Source organism: Anoplopoma fimbria, chromosome 13 (genome assembly GCF_027596085.1).
Source record: "Anoplopoma fimbria isolate UVic2021 breed Golden Eagle Sablefish chromosome 13, Afim_UVic_2022, whole genome shotgun sequence".
NCBI classification, from domain to species: domain Eukaryota; kingdom Metazoa; phylum Chordata; class Actinopteri; order Perciformes; family Anoplopomatidae; genus Anoplopoma; species Anoplopoma fimbria.
This window is the reverse complement of record NC_072461.1, coordinates 20131370-20146930: the sequence shown is the minus strand read 5'-3', so window position 1 is coordinate 20146930 and position 15561 is coordinate 20131370. Positions and strand designations below refer to the sequence as shown.

The 15561-nt window shown below is 44.0% G+C and overlaps 1 protein-coding gene across 3 annotated transcripts in view; it reads right to left on the bottom strand.

The window, feature by feature from the left end:
- tet3 (tet methylcytosine dioxygenase 3) overlaps positions 1–15561 on the bottom strand; it is a 28202-nt gene that overhangs the window by 4038 nt on the left and 8603 nt on the right. For 2 of the 3 annotated variants that reach the window (XM_054611129.1, XM_054611130.1), the window contains 4 exons: positions 6477–9399; positions 3941–4031; positions 1931–2024; positions 797–1005 (listed from right to left, as the gene is read on the bottom strand). In XM_054611129.1, coding sequence (XP_054467104.1) covers positions 797–1005; positions 1931–2024; positions 3941–4031; positions 6477–9351 — 3269 coding nt within the window. In that variant the 5' untranslated portion in view covers positions 9352–9399. Of the gene's footprint in view, positions 1–796; positions 1006–1930; positions 2025–3940; positions 4032–6476; positions 9400–13989; positions 14048–15561 lie in introns of those variants that run through there. The other variant, XM_054611128.1, reaches the window with a different exon arrangement.

The window sequence follows — 15561 nt, the reverse complement described above, 5'->3', positions numbered from 1 at the left end:
TACCTCATGTGTACACTATATTTAAACTGGGCTGAGTGGGATATAACAATGTGGCAGAGATACATTTCTAAATTTGTGAAATATTTCATTTGGAGCATTGGAGTCATAAAAAATGTGTATTTTTATTTTATCGTATCATTATGTAGGTTGGCACAGAGAGAGAACATTTGCCGTCCTCATGTGACCTTAATAGGCTAATACAGTTTATAGTATTTAACCAGCGTAATGACCCAGAGGCTGCTCGGAGGGAATAAGACTTCATTTCTAACCCCAGATGGTGAATGGTGGTGATGTGTAAACCAGGTTAAACAAGGATGTGTCAACAAACATTCATAACTCATTGTTGGAGTGGGACACATGAGCACCTGTCTTAAAAGGAATTGGATGTGCATGATAACTATCCATTGTTTGGGAGTCAGATGTGTGACATAGACAATGTGTACACAACAATGTTTGTTTTTGTGCATGTGCACATTATTAGGCTTAAATTCAGCTTTAAGCCTCTGGAGTACTTTTCCATGTCAAAGATGTCCACATGGACACATTTGGACCCCCATGTTATCAGGATTTGTTCATTAAACCACAAAGATTTTTAGCATACTTTCATTGGTGCCATAGGTCTCCCTTAAAGTTCTGATAAATATGATGATCAAACAGCTCAAGATGTGCTTCAAAAACAGGTCATACAGGTGCAGTGAAGGTTCAGTATAATGATGAAACACTCACAACCTGTCTGCACATTCACCAACTCGTATGTCAGGAAACCAATGTAAAAGAGTAACCATCAGCTACTCACTCATCATTGAGACCGCAGCGTCGGCTGGTGGGGTTGCCGTATTGTGTGAGGGTGCCACTGAGCTCGTGGTACAGCTTGTCAGCCAGGGCCCTGGGGACACCTTCCCAGGCCATAATGAGGATGATGATGTGAGCGTTGGCACAGTGGTGGCCTGCACGATGACGCACCAGACACAGCAGCTTCTCTGTCTCGTTGCTACGACGGATCACCTGACAGGAAACAGAGCTTATCATTATTTTGTTTTTTTCTTTATCCAGGGGAGTTAAGTTAGGTACAAACCCTTATTAGGCAACACCTTAATATATGCTCACTAAGTTCCACTCCCCTGATTTTAAAACAGAATTACAGGTGAGGTTTCTTCAGTTGATGTTTGGCAGGAAGTTTGATACCTGTACTGAAATCCGATCTGCTGTGGTGACTGGATACCAATCCTAAATCCTGCTTATGATGCTTTATGTTCAATACATTTAGCCAGAGAGAATCATACTATAAAGATATACTAGTGGACCAAGAATATAAAAAAACAACATTTTGCTTTTCATAACCTTAATATCTGAGTTCCCACAACAATTATTTTCTTCTAGAAAAGATAAATGGCTATTGATGTGTGCCATCCTGATCTATTTCACTTTTACTATCTCCACACTCCCCCTCTGTCTCTGTCTCCAACACAGCCACATTTACCGTCCCTCAGTAGGAAAGCTGTTTTTAATCCATAAAGTCATTAGTAGGATGTGTCAGGGACTCACAGGAGGGGAGGCTGGACAGTTGTTACAGAGAGTGAGACCTCCTACTTGTTTACCCACATTGGGTGACAAACTCGGCTGGATGTCTCCCCAGGACCCCTCATTATACACACATACTGCATACATCTGTTGTTGATTGGCTGTCATGGTGTCATCGTCAGGTGGGACAAAAGTCCCTCTCTCTCTCACTTTGGCACAGGATTTGACTGAGTTGATGTCAGACTGTCACAAGTGTCATGGGTCGTTATTTTAATATGTAAACTCAATAAAAAGAAAAAGAGGCGACCTCGACAATACCAAGTTTCACCTACGTTAAAAGTTATGTACTAAAAGGCTCCTTCAGAACTTCAAACACATGTCAGATGTACAGTGACGTGGTGCAACTTACCCATTTAGCAATAGGACATCCTCGTGAGCTCTTTCCCTCTTTCCCTGTGTACACCACTTTCTCAATGCGGATGGCATTCCCCTTCTCTCCGTACCTACACGGGAGGAGAAACACTTTAGTTGTTTGGATCAGACGCTTTGCATCACTTCTTGTGGTCTCATGCAAAATTAGCCAACATTGTCATGCTGTGAATCTGTTTAAACAGTCTGCTCAACTTTAAAAACATGAAAAGTGCGGAATTAGTAATTTACTGACTAACAATCCAACAGCTCAGATTAAACATGTTCAGTTGGCCAAATGTCTGCTGATAAAAGTCAGTGATATTTGGAAGTCTGTGGGAGAAGTAGTGATAGTCAAATATACAATATGAATAATAATTTATATTTCATTATTAATTATATTATTAACATATTATATAATTTATATTAAGCATATATATTTATATTACTTATTATATATTAATAGCATTGACTTGGCTTCTAGTAGGTTCAATTAATAAAAAAATGCTTCAATGTAGTTGCACTACTTTATCCATGTTCCTGTTGATTATATTGCTACATTTTCCTGCGGAGTATCTTCAGTTTAGTGAAGCTTCATTTAGTATAGCTTAGCTCACTACACTTTCCAAGTATCATGCCCAACGCTGTGTGTTTGTGTACACATGTGCGTGCATGAGCTTATTTTGTGTACACAAAAAATCTAATTCTATTTTTGTGTATGTGTTTGAGAACGCCTGCTTGAGCAAAAGTGTTAGGAGATTACTTGACAGTAGTCTTAATGGTGCATGTGTGTGTTTTTGGTTCTGTTGGTAGAGTGGGGGATGTATGGGAGGAGGTAGATGTCAGAGGTTGTGGTGGGGTGGGGATAGGTCATCAGAACTTGTCAGAGGATTGCTCACAGCTCATATCAGGTCTCCTGCTTGCTTGATACCTGCCATTGTGAAAATGTCAGCCCTGACTAGATTTGGTGTGACAGTGAACACAAGGGGCTCTTACTGAATAGGAATCACCCCAAGGTGGCTCTGAGAGTGGGACGGGAATGGGCTCTGTCACCACAGGGGTGGCCCGCTGGGGTCAGGGGTGGGCCAAAGGTCATTTAGAGACATTGGGGCCTTAACTTCTTATGCCATCTCTCAAACAAAAAACAGTGGCATCCCCCCTCACTCACCCTGCACTCTTCTGGGACTAATGCCTCATTGGTTCTATTGAAATCCAGCCTCTCTGCAAACAGAAGCTAAATGTGCGCCTGACTACAATATTCAGTACCGTTAACACAAAACATAAGACCATGAGGCATCCGGTTATAAAATAAGGTTGCACCAAGTACAAGTTGTTTTTGCACTCTTGGTTTACAAGTTACATAACAAGACACTAAACTTCTCCCACAGGAAATAGCTAAACTCAATCTTTATTTTTAATACCAAGTCTGCTGATGCATAGCAGACAAAGTAACAACAGTGTATTGGATTGGTTTGGTGAGGCTGTCTAATGCTTAATGTCATATGTTGATCATTTATAAAATAAAAAAATATTCTGTGGGATTATTTGTTTGATTTGAGGTTTTAAACAGAGCGATTACAGTTTTGTATGTATGTACATTATTGCATATATAAACCCCTAATTGCTACTGAGGACTGTTACATAATAACAATAATTAAACTTGATAGTAGTGCATAAACATTTGCACCATCTTTCCTCCCTTCCGCCTGTCTTCCTCTCTCTTCATCATTCTCTGTCTCTCTCTTTATGATTTGATTTATATCCTCCCTCATTCATCTCCTTCCCAGCTATCATCTGCTGCTACCCTTGTGCTTCAGCCTCTGTTATGCTGATGATGCTGATATTTCCTGTTTCTCCTACTGGATTCTGGGTCACAGATTCCCTGAGGACAAAATGAGAGGAGGAGGGAGGGAGGAGAGAGGAGAAGGAAGAGGGAGGGACAGGGAAAGCAAGAGCATGTAGGAGGAAGAAAAAAAGAGAAGAGAAGAAAATAGAAGAGGAAAAGACTAACCTCGTCTCCATCAGGTCTCGTATGGAGGCCACAGTAGGTCCAGATCCCAGGTGATTGTAGTAGGGCCCTTCATCTTTCTCCAGGATTTGTTCTAGAAAAAGAGACAGTAAAGGGTGAGGAAAAAGCACATAGCTGGACCTGAAAAAGCACTTTAGCAAATTCCCCACTTAAATGTAAACAATTATTCACAATATACAACAGATCACAAAAGGTGATGATAATGTATATTACTTATTAATACCACTCTGTGATGTAAACTTGAGTATATCTATATCTATTATTAAGCTGCTCTATTATTATGAGATATAATATACATTTATACTACTTTTTGTTTAATTTTTTTCACATCCTAATCTTACACTCAGAGAGGAAGTGAAACAATTGGATTCACTTTCATAGAATTTCTTTTGTTGCTTTATTTGCTGGGCTATGATCACAGCTATTATCATGTACTGTTTTGGGTGGATATTTCTTCTAAAATCTCTTCTCAATTTGTAGAGCAACAACACCAAATATCATTTTTAAAACTATGAGTCTGCATTAAATATTTTATTCTACTATACATGTATGTTCTTCTGCAGGGATATAACTTAGGCTTTATAAATGTTCTTGCCCGTCAGATTGATCAAATAAATAATTTATCTACTTACAACCCAATGTATTAGTGCCCAGATAGAGTCCTGTTTGAAGCTAATGGGAGTAAACCTCTCTTTGAAAATATTAACCGAAAAAGTCTCTTGACTTTAGTAAAGAATGAATTGTCTGCTAGAAATCACATCCTAGTTGTTGTAGATTTAAAAAAATAAAAATAAATCAAAGGCGGTTGAGTGTCTGATGTATTTTTGGACAAACTCAAAGACATCCTCTTTGTGGCTGAAGCTAAATCATCTGAGGAGCATGAGAATGTGTAACTGATTGCAACATCCAGTTCACACAAGAACAGATGAACACACACACACACACACACACACACACACACACACACACACACACACACACACACACACACACACACACACACACACACACACACACACACACACACACACACACACAGTTGACTGTGACTGCAGGGTGTGGTGCCTGTGTGGAGACACTTAAAAGCAGAAGCTCTTTGAGGTAGTGATGAATGACTCAGTTTGTGTGAGTGTTATGAGGGAGTAGGGTGTGTCTGTGTGAGCATCTGTGTTTATGTTTTGTATGGTAGTGTATGTCTGCATTTGACCATTGTCCTACACATGTCTTTGGTTGTAAACCATGTCCTATGACTTCAGCGCTAATCTTTGTGTGTGATACTGTTGCAACTAATGCAGTGTTGCTCTTGCTTCTGTACACAACACTTCCTTATCATAGTGTGGCACACATTTTGGATAACGAAATTAGCTAAGGGCTTTCAATGCAAATGCTTTACACTCTGTGTAAGTAAGTGTGGTCATACAGTCAGGGGTTGTCTGTGTGTCTCTGGTTCAGAGGTAATATGAGGTCACATTCCCCTGTTGGTGGAGGGAGGCACCAAGGCGTGGCTCAGGGCAGGAAGTGGAGGAGTCGCAGTAAATTCTTGCATTGGAAATTGGTTGTCAGTGCACATCGTGGCTGCACACTGTATCTGTTTGTGTAGGAGGCAGTCTCATTCCAGTGCAGTGTTGTGCTACAGGGAGTTGACAGGGCAGTGTGTGACCAGGCTTTACTATGGAGACTTATTGTCTGCTGGTTTCTACTCTGAGTAACAACACACAGCTAGCAAGTGTTTCACTGCAGCTGCTCTCCGCCTGCTGTGCACCCCTTCAATGTTAAGGGACAGCAATGGTCTATTCACCAGATCTTAACCCTTCCTAGCACTACAGTTAACACTAAGTTATTGTAAGAACATGGTTGTAATTTATTAATACAGTAACTTCTCTGAGAACAGAATCTATAATAACTCAGTTATTTCACAAAGTTAATGAATGAAGGAATACCCACTGTAACTACAGCAGTAATATCCGGATCTACTTAGTCATTAACATAGCTTTACCTTTTTTCTTACAATAGAAAAAATATGATCTATAAAGTCTCCAAACATTTCTGCTGTAGGACCACCTACTCTGTTAACCTGAGCAGGGAGACACTTAAACTATTGGACTAAACCCCTTTCTGTCTAATGAAGGCTCTGTTCTGCTTGCCTGCCAGACCCAAACCAACACAAAAGGGCTCCTTCTGCCACCAGCACTATTGTTCCTGCCTGCTGCCTTTAGTGCCTCACACTGTTGCAGTCTGGATGGTCGCGGCCACACACCCTGGCAACACAAACATTCTTGGACGCCCTCCATAAGAATCCAACAAGCATCCAGACAGAGAAGCTACAGAAGAGGGGGGACTGAGAAACCTTATGGTGGACCTGTTTCTAGCTCAATCAGTAGAGCAAAACCTCAAATAGATTATTGATACTTAATACTTAACTTATATAGTTGACTGAATAGTTCTAGTACAGAATGTTGATGGACAGCAACCTCATCCCCCTAGATAAAGCCAACCATAGACAGACACACTGACTTACCCACACAGGTGCAGGTGGGGAACTCTGCCTGCAGATCCTTGGAAGGAGTACTCAGCAAGGTCTTGGTTGGGGTGTCCAAGTAACGCAGAGGAGACTCTAGGAAGCCTCTGAGAGATGGAGAAGAAGGTAGGCTGTCCTTAGTGGGTGTGTCCTCCTCAGAATAGCATGTAGTGGAAAGTACTGCTATATCACCCGAGGCTTCAATCTTCATGCGTTTGGGTAGCGGAGAACACGGTATGTTGAATGTATCCTCTAACACAGAGGGCTGCCGCTGCTTCTGCAGAAAAGCCTGTTGATGTAGAGAGACATCCCTCATAGAGCTTTCTGTGGATGCCTGGTTCAATGTTGCTTCACTTTGGGTCCCTGACTCATCCTTGCTGACTTCCATCTTCTGATCATCTGGATGAGGTGTGTAGCTGGCTTGAGTGGCGAGAATTAAGGGAGCCGACTGGGAGGTGGAAGTTGATGTGGGAGTGAAGTCCTGAGGACTGGTCTGGGATTGATTCCTCGGCTGAGGGGCGGTAGCAGTCTCCTCCATCGGATGACCGGTGGATGCGTCTGGAGCTGAGTCCCCAAATTCAGCCTCAAACTGGCGGATCAGTTCTTCGTACTTCGGGTCTATGTTGATGACGCTCTGTAATTGTGAGGTGCTGGATGGAAATGTGGAGGTCACAGGTGTGGTGGTGCTGGTGTTCCTGGAGGCCAGGCTGCCCACTCCTTCTGACTTAGCATCGGCTTCAGGGGCCACAGGTGGGAGCAGAGGGCCCATGAGGGCTGGAGTGTTTTCTGACAAAGCAGAAACAGTGGAAGAGGGAGTCATTGAGGAGTTGTAAATGGATACCTGAGATTGGGCTGGGGCAGGGAGGCCTGCAGCAGCAGCCTGAGTGGAGTTACTGTGGAGGGGCAGAGAGGGGAGAGAACCTGGTTGCAGGCTGTTCAGGGCCAAGGCTCTGTCCACCATGAGGACTGATGGTTTTTGTACGCTGATCTGAGATTGAGGCAGGAAGGTTGGCATGGAGGCTTTCTGCTTGGTTTTCTTGATGATTATCTGTTTGGGTTTGGGCAGGGGAGAGACTGCAAGCATCCCACTCATACCTTTTATGACAGGAGATCCTTGACTGCTTTTTCTCTTCTTGGGTTCCTGTTTGATGGGCGGATGCGGCAAACCTTCTGCGTCCATCTGTGGCCACCATTTTTTCAAGTTTTGACAAGCCATAGGTGCACGAGGGCCTAGTGCTCCAAAGCCAGGGGAGTGATTAGAGAAGAGGTTCCTCTTGTAGTGAAGGTGCTGTTGCAGAGCTGCCTGAGTGGAGTGGCTGATGGCTGCTTGGCCAGGAGACAGGGGAGGGCCAGGGTAGTGCTGACCCTGCTGCTGACCATTAGACATGCAGTAATGTCCCATGGAGGCAGTGTGATGGTAGTTCTCTCCAGAGTCTGGTTCTTGCTTAATCCTGGCCAATGCTGGGTTGTCCTGGGCCTGGATACCTCCATTCTGGTTCAAGCCAATCTGCTGTTTGACTGGAAGCTTGAAATGAGCGTTTCTGAACTTGCTGCTGGTGTCACCAAGCAGCTGTTTGAGCTCTGACATGGGGTCTGAGCTGCTGTGAGGTGCAGCAGCGTAGTGAGACTGGGGCTCAGACTTTATACACATCCATGGGTTCCTCTGTTCAGAGCCTCGGCCTGAGCCCTGCTGCCATTGCTGGGGATTAGGGCTGAAGCCTGGATGTTTTCCCTGACCTGGGAAGGGAGAGGTAGAGGATGGGAGAGGGGTAGCATGGGGTGGCTGGCCCTGGGATTGGGGCCTGTGGTGCTCAAAGGAGACTGATGCCTGCTGAATGGTGTTTAGTCCTGGAGGGACGGATTGAGAGCGTGAGGAAGATGAGTTGGTTCCAGGAGAGGAGGGGATCAAGCTAGTGCCATTGGGGGGTTGAGACGGGAGGTTCTGGATATGTTGGTGGTGATGGAGGTTACTGTGGTAGGGAAGCTGACCTGGAGAGCCGGCAGCTTGCGGACCAGTCCCAGATAACTGGGTCAGGGCTTCTATGGCAATGGCTGTCTGAAGACTGATATTATTTTCCTTGGCTATGGAGAGCACCTGGGGAGAGCAGGGAATTGGGGGTTTCAAGCAGTGCACTTGGTCTATATTAGGGCCTTGACTTCCCTGTTGCTGCTGGGGGTATGAAGCAGACAGACGGTGGCCACCATTCATCTGGGTGTAGGGCTGACGGGGATGCTGCAAATGGGTTTGTGGTAGGTGACGCTTCAAGTGTGGGGGAACGTCAGCCATCTTGCAGGCACCTTGATCCTCATTGGTTGCCAACTTAATCTTCTTCTCCAGCCACTCGAGGTAGTCTGGACAGTCGGGCCCATCACAGTTGCAGTTAGGGGGCTTGTGTCCATGTTTGGCTTGGCTCAGTGCTGACTGTAGAGTGTTCAGGTCTTCTGGAGTTTGGCAGCTTCCCTCAGGAGCTCCTGCAGAGAGTTTGGCCTGCGCCCCATCAACACCCATCTCCTTGGTGAACTTCTCATACAGCTGGGATGTGTTGGGCTGCATGCAGAAAGAGGAGGAAGAAGGAGGCAAGGAGCCAGCAATAGCAGAAAAAGCCACCAGATTGCGGGCATCCTCCATGTCTGCATGGTGGACAGGTTCACCAGGGGTTGTACCGCTGTTGCTGTTCCAACATGGCTGCTGTTGTTGGTTGTCACTGACCTTGCCATGTCCTGACAACCAGCTTTGCCTTGGAGGCACACTTCCTGCCCTCTGTTGCTCTGTTTCACTAGATGTCGAATCATCATTAGGGTAGCGATTCACCCCATTGGCCAGTTCCAGGCTCAGCGAGCCTTCCTGGAGGCGGTCATGTGACCCAATTTCCATCTGGCCTCCACTTCTGGGGCCATCCACTGAAGTGACTTCGCGAACAGTCTGAAAGACAAACATGGAGCAAGGTTAGTTAGATTATAAGAATCCAATAAATCTTGGATCAATATGTTAAACAGCATTATATACTGTGAAAAACGTGTGATTTTGAATAATCACCAGATGTGTATTAAATAATCACTGTAAATTAATTAAGTTCATTGTTTTTTTAAAATCTGTATTCCAAGAATAACTTGACAGAATGATAAATAACAATCATCAAAGTAACAACAGACTCCATTCCCTTCTTCCAGCTCTTATCCAGGGTTTCCCTCCTACCTCACACATACTATACATACATTACTGCAGGGTTAGGTCAGTAGGGCTGAGGAAACTGCATTAACTATTGCTTCAGAGGAGTGTTTTTATAAAAGGCCAGTTTTTTGTCAAGCAAGTTACAGGTCATGTGCCATAGTTTCACTGTAGCTTATAAATTGACACTGTGCTCCAGATCCGTTGGGCTATGCAAAGCAGGCAGTTAGAGTTGAGGAGACCTTGTGTATGGCAGAGATGGGGCTTTTAACACACACTGAGGAGTGAAGAAAACTAAATACAATACACAAAATGTATTTGAGGTCAAAGAAAGTCCACTTCAAAGAACTGTTTGTATTCATAATTTACTTAAATCTACAAAACTACTTCTTCAGTAGGAAGAATCAACAGAAAAAATTTACATTTTACTCAGTTGATATTTTTATTCAAAAAACATAAAAAAAAGAAATACTGCTTATAATGTAGTATGAATATCTTTCATCTGCAAAACCAGATATTGGTTAAGAGATGAGAAATGATTTTAGCTGAAAACTGCAGCCAAACCTAAAGTGTGCAGTACAACTCTCATTCACTGGTGAGATTATCACAAACCCAAGACATTTTCAACCAAAACAAGACCTTAAATGGCATACATATTATGATCTGAATATCTGACCTGTATGTCATGTTAAGATAATTCAAATTAGTGATCAGCTCAGATACAAAACCAACTGAACATATACTGTACTGTACCAGTTTATAAAAGTCCTTATTTGAACATAAATAAGCATTTGAACATTACAGTTGTTTGTTGCAACAGTTTGGATTACAATCCAGGTTTTGTTGCTCTGCTCACGTGACAATCTAAGCAAACCACCATCATTGCCTTGAGATAAACAACATTTGATGAACATGAGCAAGTATTTAAAGAAACCCTCAGAGCTGACTTATAACTAAATGCTAATAAAGGAGTCGACCAAAGTGAAGAGAGTTGGACTGCTGAAAGAGTTGATGTATGCAGACAGAATTGCCCCTCTAGTTTGAGACAAGTCGTGGACAGATGGTTAATTGAACATGTGAACATAAAAGGACTTCCATGCCTGGCTAAATGACCAAAGAGCTTCGGTTGAGAGAACGCCACATGAGAAACTGATGCAGTGAGGAAAGTGAGGAAATATTCAGCAACTTGACTTGCATATCGTTCCTCACTTGTCCAAAGACTTGCACCTTTTGAGGAACATTTGAGAAAGGACAAATGTACTATAACATCCCAACACAACGTCTGGGATGATCCAAATGCGAGATAAAGTAGTAATGAATGATTTAATTAATAATGTAGACTCTCAAGTTTTTCATAGAATTGATTCCAGAAACAGTGCAAGCTGTAGGTAGGGCAAACATTGGGCACCAGTAAAACTATATTGGCTTTCATTAAATACTAACAAGACATTTAGCCCCACTAGTAGCACCACAGGCCTCAAGTAATGGCAATGTGTCGGTCTATCAGGTGGTCATTTGGCTCAAATCACCTTGCACAGGTGGGATGTAAAGAGCTGTATATGTTTTTGAAGGTGAAAGGTGAGTTCTTGTGGGGAGTATGGCCCATGAACTGTACTGTCTTGTACTGCATTAAGTGTTTGTCCTGAAATACCCTTTTGTCAAATGATGCTTGCAAACAAATCTTTGTCTTTCCTTTGAGCAAATTATATAGCAAAATATAAGCCATGACTGACTGCTCCTGATATTACCACCTGCTCAACAACTCAATCTAACTTTGGCTTTAAAGTTACAAGGTAACTGTAACTGTATTTCAGATGACAGATGCTATTTTTTTTTTAACTGCGGTCATTGCAGCATACAGCATAACGGGAAATGTAGAAGTATTGTTTAAACATGCTGACTAAGAGTCACAAAGAACGTAGGGATGGTTTCTGTCTCGCTTTTTGTCTTTTCGGTAGATTTAAAGACCTTCTCAGACAGTTGGTAATGCTTATCAGGAGCTGATACTACGTGCAGCCACATATCTCACTTCCTCTCTGAGTCAGAACTGGGACAGTTACCACAAGTTACACTGAAAACTGCAACACATCACCTGGACCATTTTCAAAGGAATTGGGGTATTTTAGTCATCTTGAAGCACCCAGGGGTTGAGTTTCACCACAATGAAGTAAAAAAAAGTGTATACATTGAGAAGTAATTGCTACATTTGTCTACTATTCTGAATTATCTTGACATGTTGAAGCCAACTCTGGTGGTCTTATTCACAAGATGTTACTTGTTAACAGTATTCAGCCCAGGTTAGCTCCTCGTAGATTATAATCAAATGACTCTAGAGAGGAACGGCAAACAAAGATAATCCAAGGGCAACCTCAGAAATCATTGACAGAGTTCATGTTGTGACTGAACAGTGCACTCCAACATATCTAATAGCCCTTGTGAAGAAAACAAAAGCTCACTCACTGTATAAATACAGTTTTGAGTTAGCCCTATAGATAGAAGGCAAAGCACTGTATTAATAACCATACTAGTGTCAAAGTCTTCAATCTGTGTGTGTACTATGAACAGACAGCCCACACAAAACATGCACCTGAATTGTACAGTAGCCTCAACTCTGAAGGACACTTACAGGCATCAAAATTCAAGTTGCAAGGACAAATCTTCCCTCACAGAAGACGAAACAAAAACTGAGACTAAGACAGAGCGATGGAGATATAAATCATTCCTTTCACATACACACAAACTAACCTCTGGCTAGCTGAAGGTCTCACAACCCAACATAGATGTGAGCTACTTCCTGATTCAAACGTTTAAAAAAAAAAAGGAAGAACATGGCTTCTGTTTGTAGACCTATCCGTTTTTGACAGTAGAAGTGAGCCTTTCCCATCATTTGAATATCATTGAAATGAGCCTTTTGAAGTGGCTAATTACTTGACAGGCAGTATGCTCGGGTCTTTTGAATCCACCTTCTGTGCTGGGTGTCTGTTGGGGGTCCCAGGGGGTGGCAGGGGACTATTGGTAAGAGATGGTGTGGGGTTGGAGTGGGTGGGGGTGTCGGGGGTGGCACTGAACAGCCGGCATGCACTACGTGATAGGCCCCATGTCTGCACTATCAGTGGCATCAGACGGGAAAGAGGAAGAGGAGGGGTGTGGGGGGTGGGGGGGTAGCAATGCACAGCAGTTATGAGACCTGCAGTGTGTCGAAACAGAGTGACTGCAACACTGCATAACCGAACATCCCACAATCACGTACATCAGACACTCTGACACTCTCTTTTCCTCTTTTACATACAAAACACGGCCAGTGACACAAGTCACGTGGGCTTTAAAGCGCCTCCAGCCGCACAAGTAGAACAAACCTTTATTACACTTTGCCGGTGCACGTAACAAATACGGCACTGCATGCAAAATAAGAGTTCTTTGAATCCTCACATGAACCGATTCTTTCATTAACCTGGATTGACTTTTTTTAGTGAGTCTACATGCCGGTCCTGGATAGAAAATGCTGCGCTCACACCTGCAGCGTTTTACACCTATGTGTGTGCCTCGGACTGTACAGACCACGTGCTTTGACAAATATTTACACTGTGACAGAACCTACTCTCTTGCCAAGAGTTTATCCGTCTTCTCTCTTACACTGTTACTCTATTTCTTACACAAACAAGCACATATTCATACGAGCTTGACACACGCCAAAAAGTGCATCCGATAACATCAACACAGCCAACCGGTATCAGATCTCGCAGAACCTGGTCGACCAGTCACTTGACTCTGGGAGCCCTTTAAACAAGATAGGCCATTACAGCAGGGGCTATTTAACACTGACACTGCAAAAAAACAAAAACTAGAGGGAGGAAACAAAGCCTGTAAAGATACTAGTGGTGCAGAGGGGGTTAAGTCCAGCTTGTGATTAGACAGCTGAACCTAAATCCCAGATACACAACACCCCCTCCCGGTCCTCCCCCCTCGTCCTCCTCCTTCTTCCCCCACCCCTTCCTTTGCTGCCGTGCCGAGCAGGAACATGAAGCAGAGAGCCTGACAATATGAAAGCCGGCTGAGAGCCTGAGGACCAGCGACGCATACTTACGTGGTCTTAGACCTCCAGACAGAGCTGCCGGTCGGGGAGCAGAAAGCAGAAGAGGAGACAGAGAGGAGCATGAGAGTTGTTTGCCGGCACAGCAGCCCAAAAAGCAATCCGGCCCTGTTGGGTTGTATTCCTTTTTATTTCTTCCAGCCTGTGCGGCGCACAAACAGAGCGAGTGCCGAAAACGGACATGCATGCATTTACACAAGCACGCACAGCCAGCCACACACAAACAACACACTTCCCCCGAGCACGGCACGCACGTTTCTCATTTCTCTCTCGCCTCTTCTTATGGCTGACGCTTTCTGTTCTCTCCTTTTTCCTTTCTCATTATCTCTGTCTGCTCCTCCCTTCCCTTTTTCAATATCCTCTTTCTTTCTCTCGGCTACACATGCAGTCGGCTTCTCTTCGCAGCCCCCACCTTCCCCTCTCTCTCTCTCCCTCCCTCCATTCCCCTCCCTCTCACGCAGCCTCTCCCTCCATCTCTCTCTCTCTCTCTCTCTCTTCAGTGTGTGCAGAGCGAGAGGCCATTATCTGAGCCACAGCGGGCACGTACGATGGAATGGAGGAGTGTGCAGTGAGCAGAAACAGCCAGAGCTGTGGGGGATAGTCGCTGGTAGCTGCAGCCTAGGAAACAGCACAGTGCAGCAGAGCTCTTACCAATGAGAGGACCTCTCTGTCTCTATCCACGCCCTTCAGCACTACTTGCTCTACTGCATTTGATGATGCTATATATATATATATATATATATATATATATATATATATATATATATATATATGTATATATATATAAAGCTATGTGGTGTGTTTTGCTTATCCACAAAGTCCAGCGCTGGCAATTTCGGCTATGACAGAGCTTCCCTGCTTTCAAGAGCAGAGGCGAATCAACGGCTGCCAAGCGAATACACAATCTCAACTCACAACGGCGTCACCAGGAAAAGGGAAAAAGGAGCTAAGCACAAGCAACGCTATGTTTATGCTTGTTTATGCCTTCTGGGAACGGTATCTGGTTTGTCCTCACAGAGATTTCCTTCCATGTTTGAGAATCCAGATTTGGCTCAGCCGTGGGCCAGAGGAGAGGCCACCGATAATGGTTCTTCGCTCTCCATTTTCTTCCCGATCCACAATCACATCGGTCGCCTGTTCCTCGCTTAAAAAGCAAAGCTTCAATCTTATACCTGTGGCTGATAATAGATCCTCTAGCAAGGCTACGCGCGCAAGAAAGAGAAAAAGGTTGGTTGATGAAGAGAGAGCTGGCGGTCTTGCTGGCCCTTCCTCTTTCATCCGGAGGATACAGAGGTGGAAGGTTTTTTGACTGAAGGAAGCTGAGGTTCGCTTTGTATACAATCATTCATCAACACTCTATAATGTCAGCTCCCTCACCTACACGAGGGGAGAAAATAAATGGAAGAACGATGGCGATATGATTACAACAAAGGTAAAACGGCGAGACGACTAAGCTGGGCGATGCAGAGGGAAACAGCGGATGATGCTTCGACATCAGCAAGAAAGAGTAGCAGAATGAGGAGAGGGGAACGGAAGAAGACACTGAGGAGAAGGGTAGACAACAAGGGCAGGACGTCTGAGGAGAAAAACAGAGTCGCTCAGCTATTATGTGACTGGTTCTGTAAAGGGAGCGAAGATGATGATGAAGAAGAAGAGGGCATGAACAGCGTGAGTATTGGCAGGTTGTTGCCAAAAAAGAAGACAGCAACCACAAGTAATCAACCCAAAACAGTTTGCTGAGGACGCAAGACTTCTGTCCTCTCCTGTCCAGCAGATAACGTCCTCTTGTTATTTTCTCTCCTCACCAATGTTCTGCTTTGGCATCG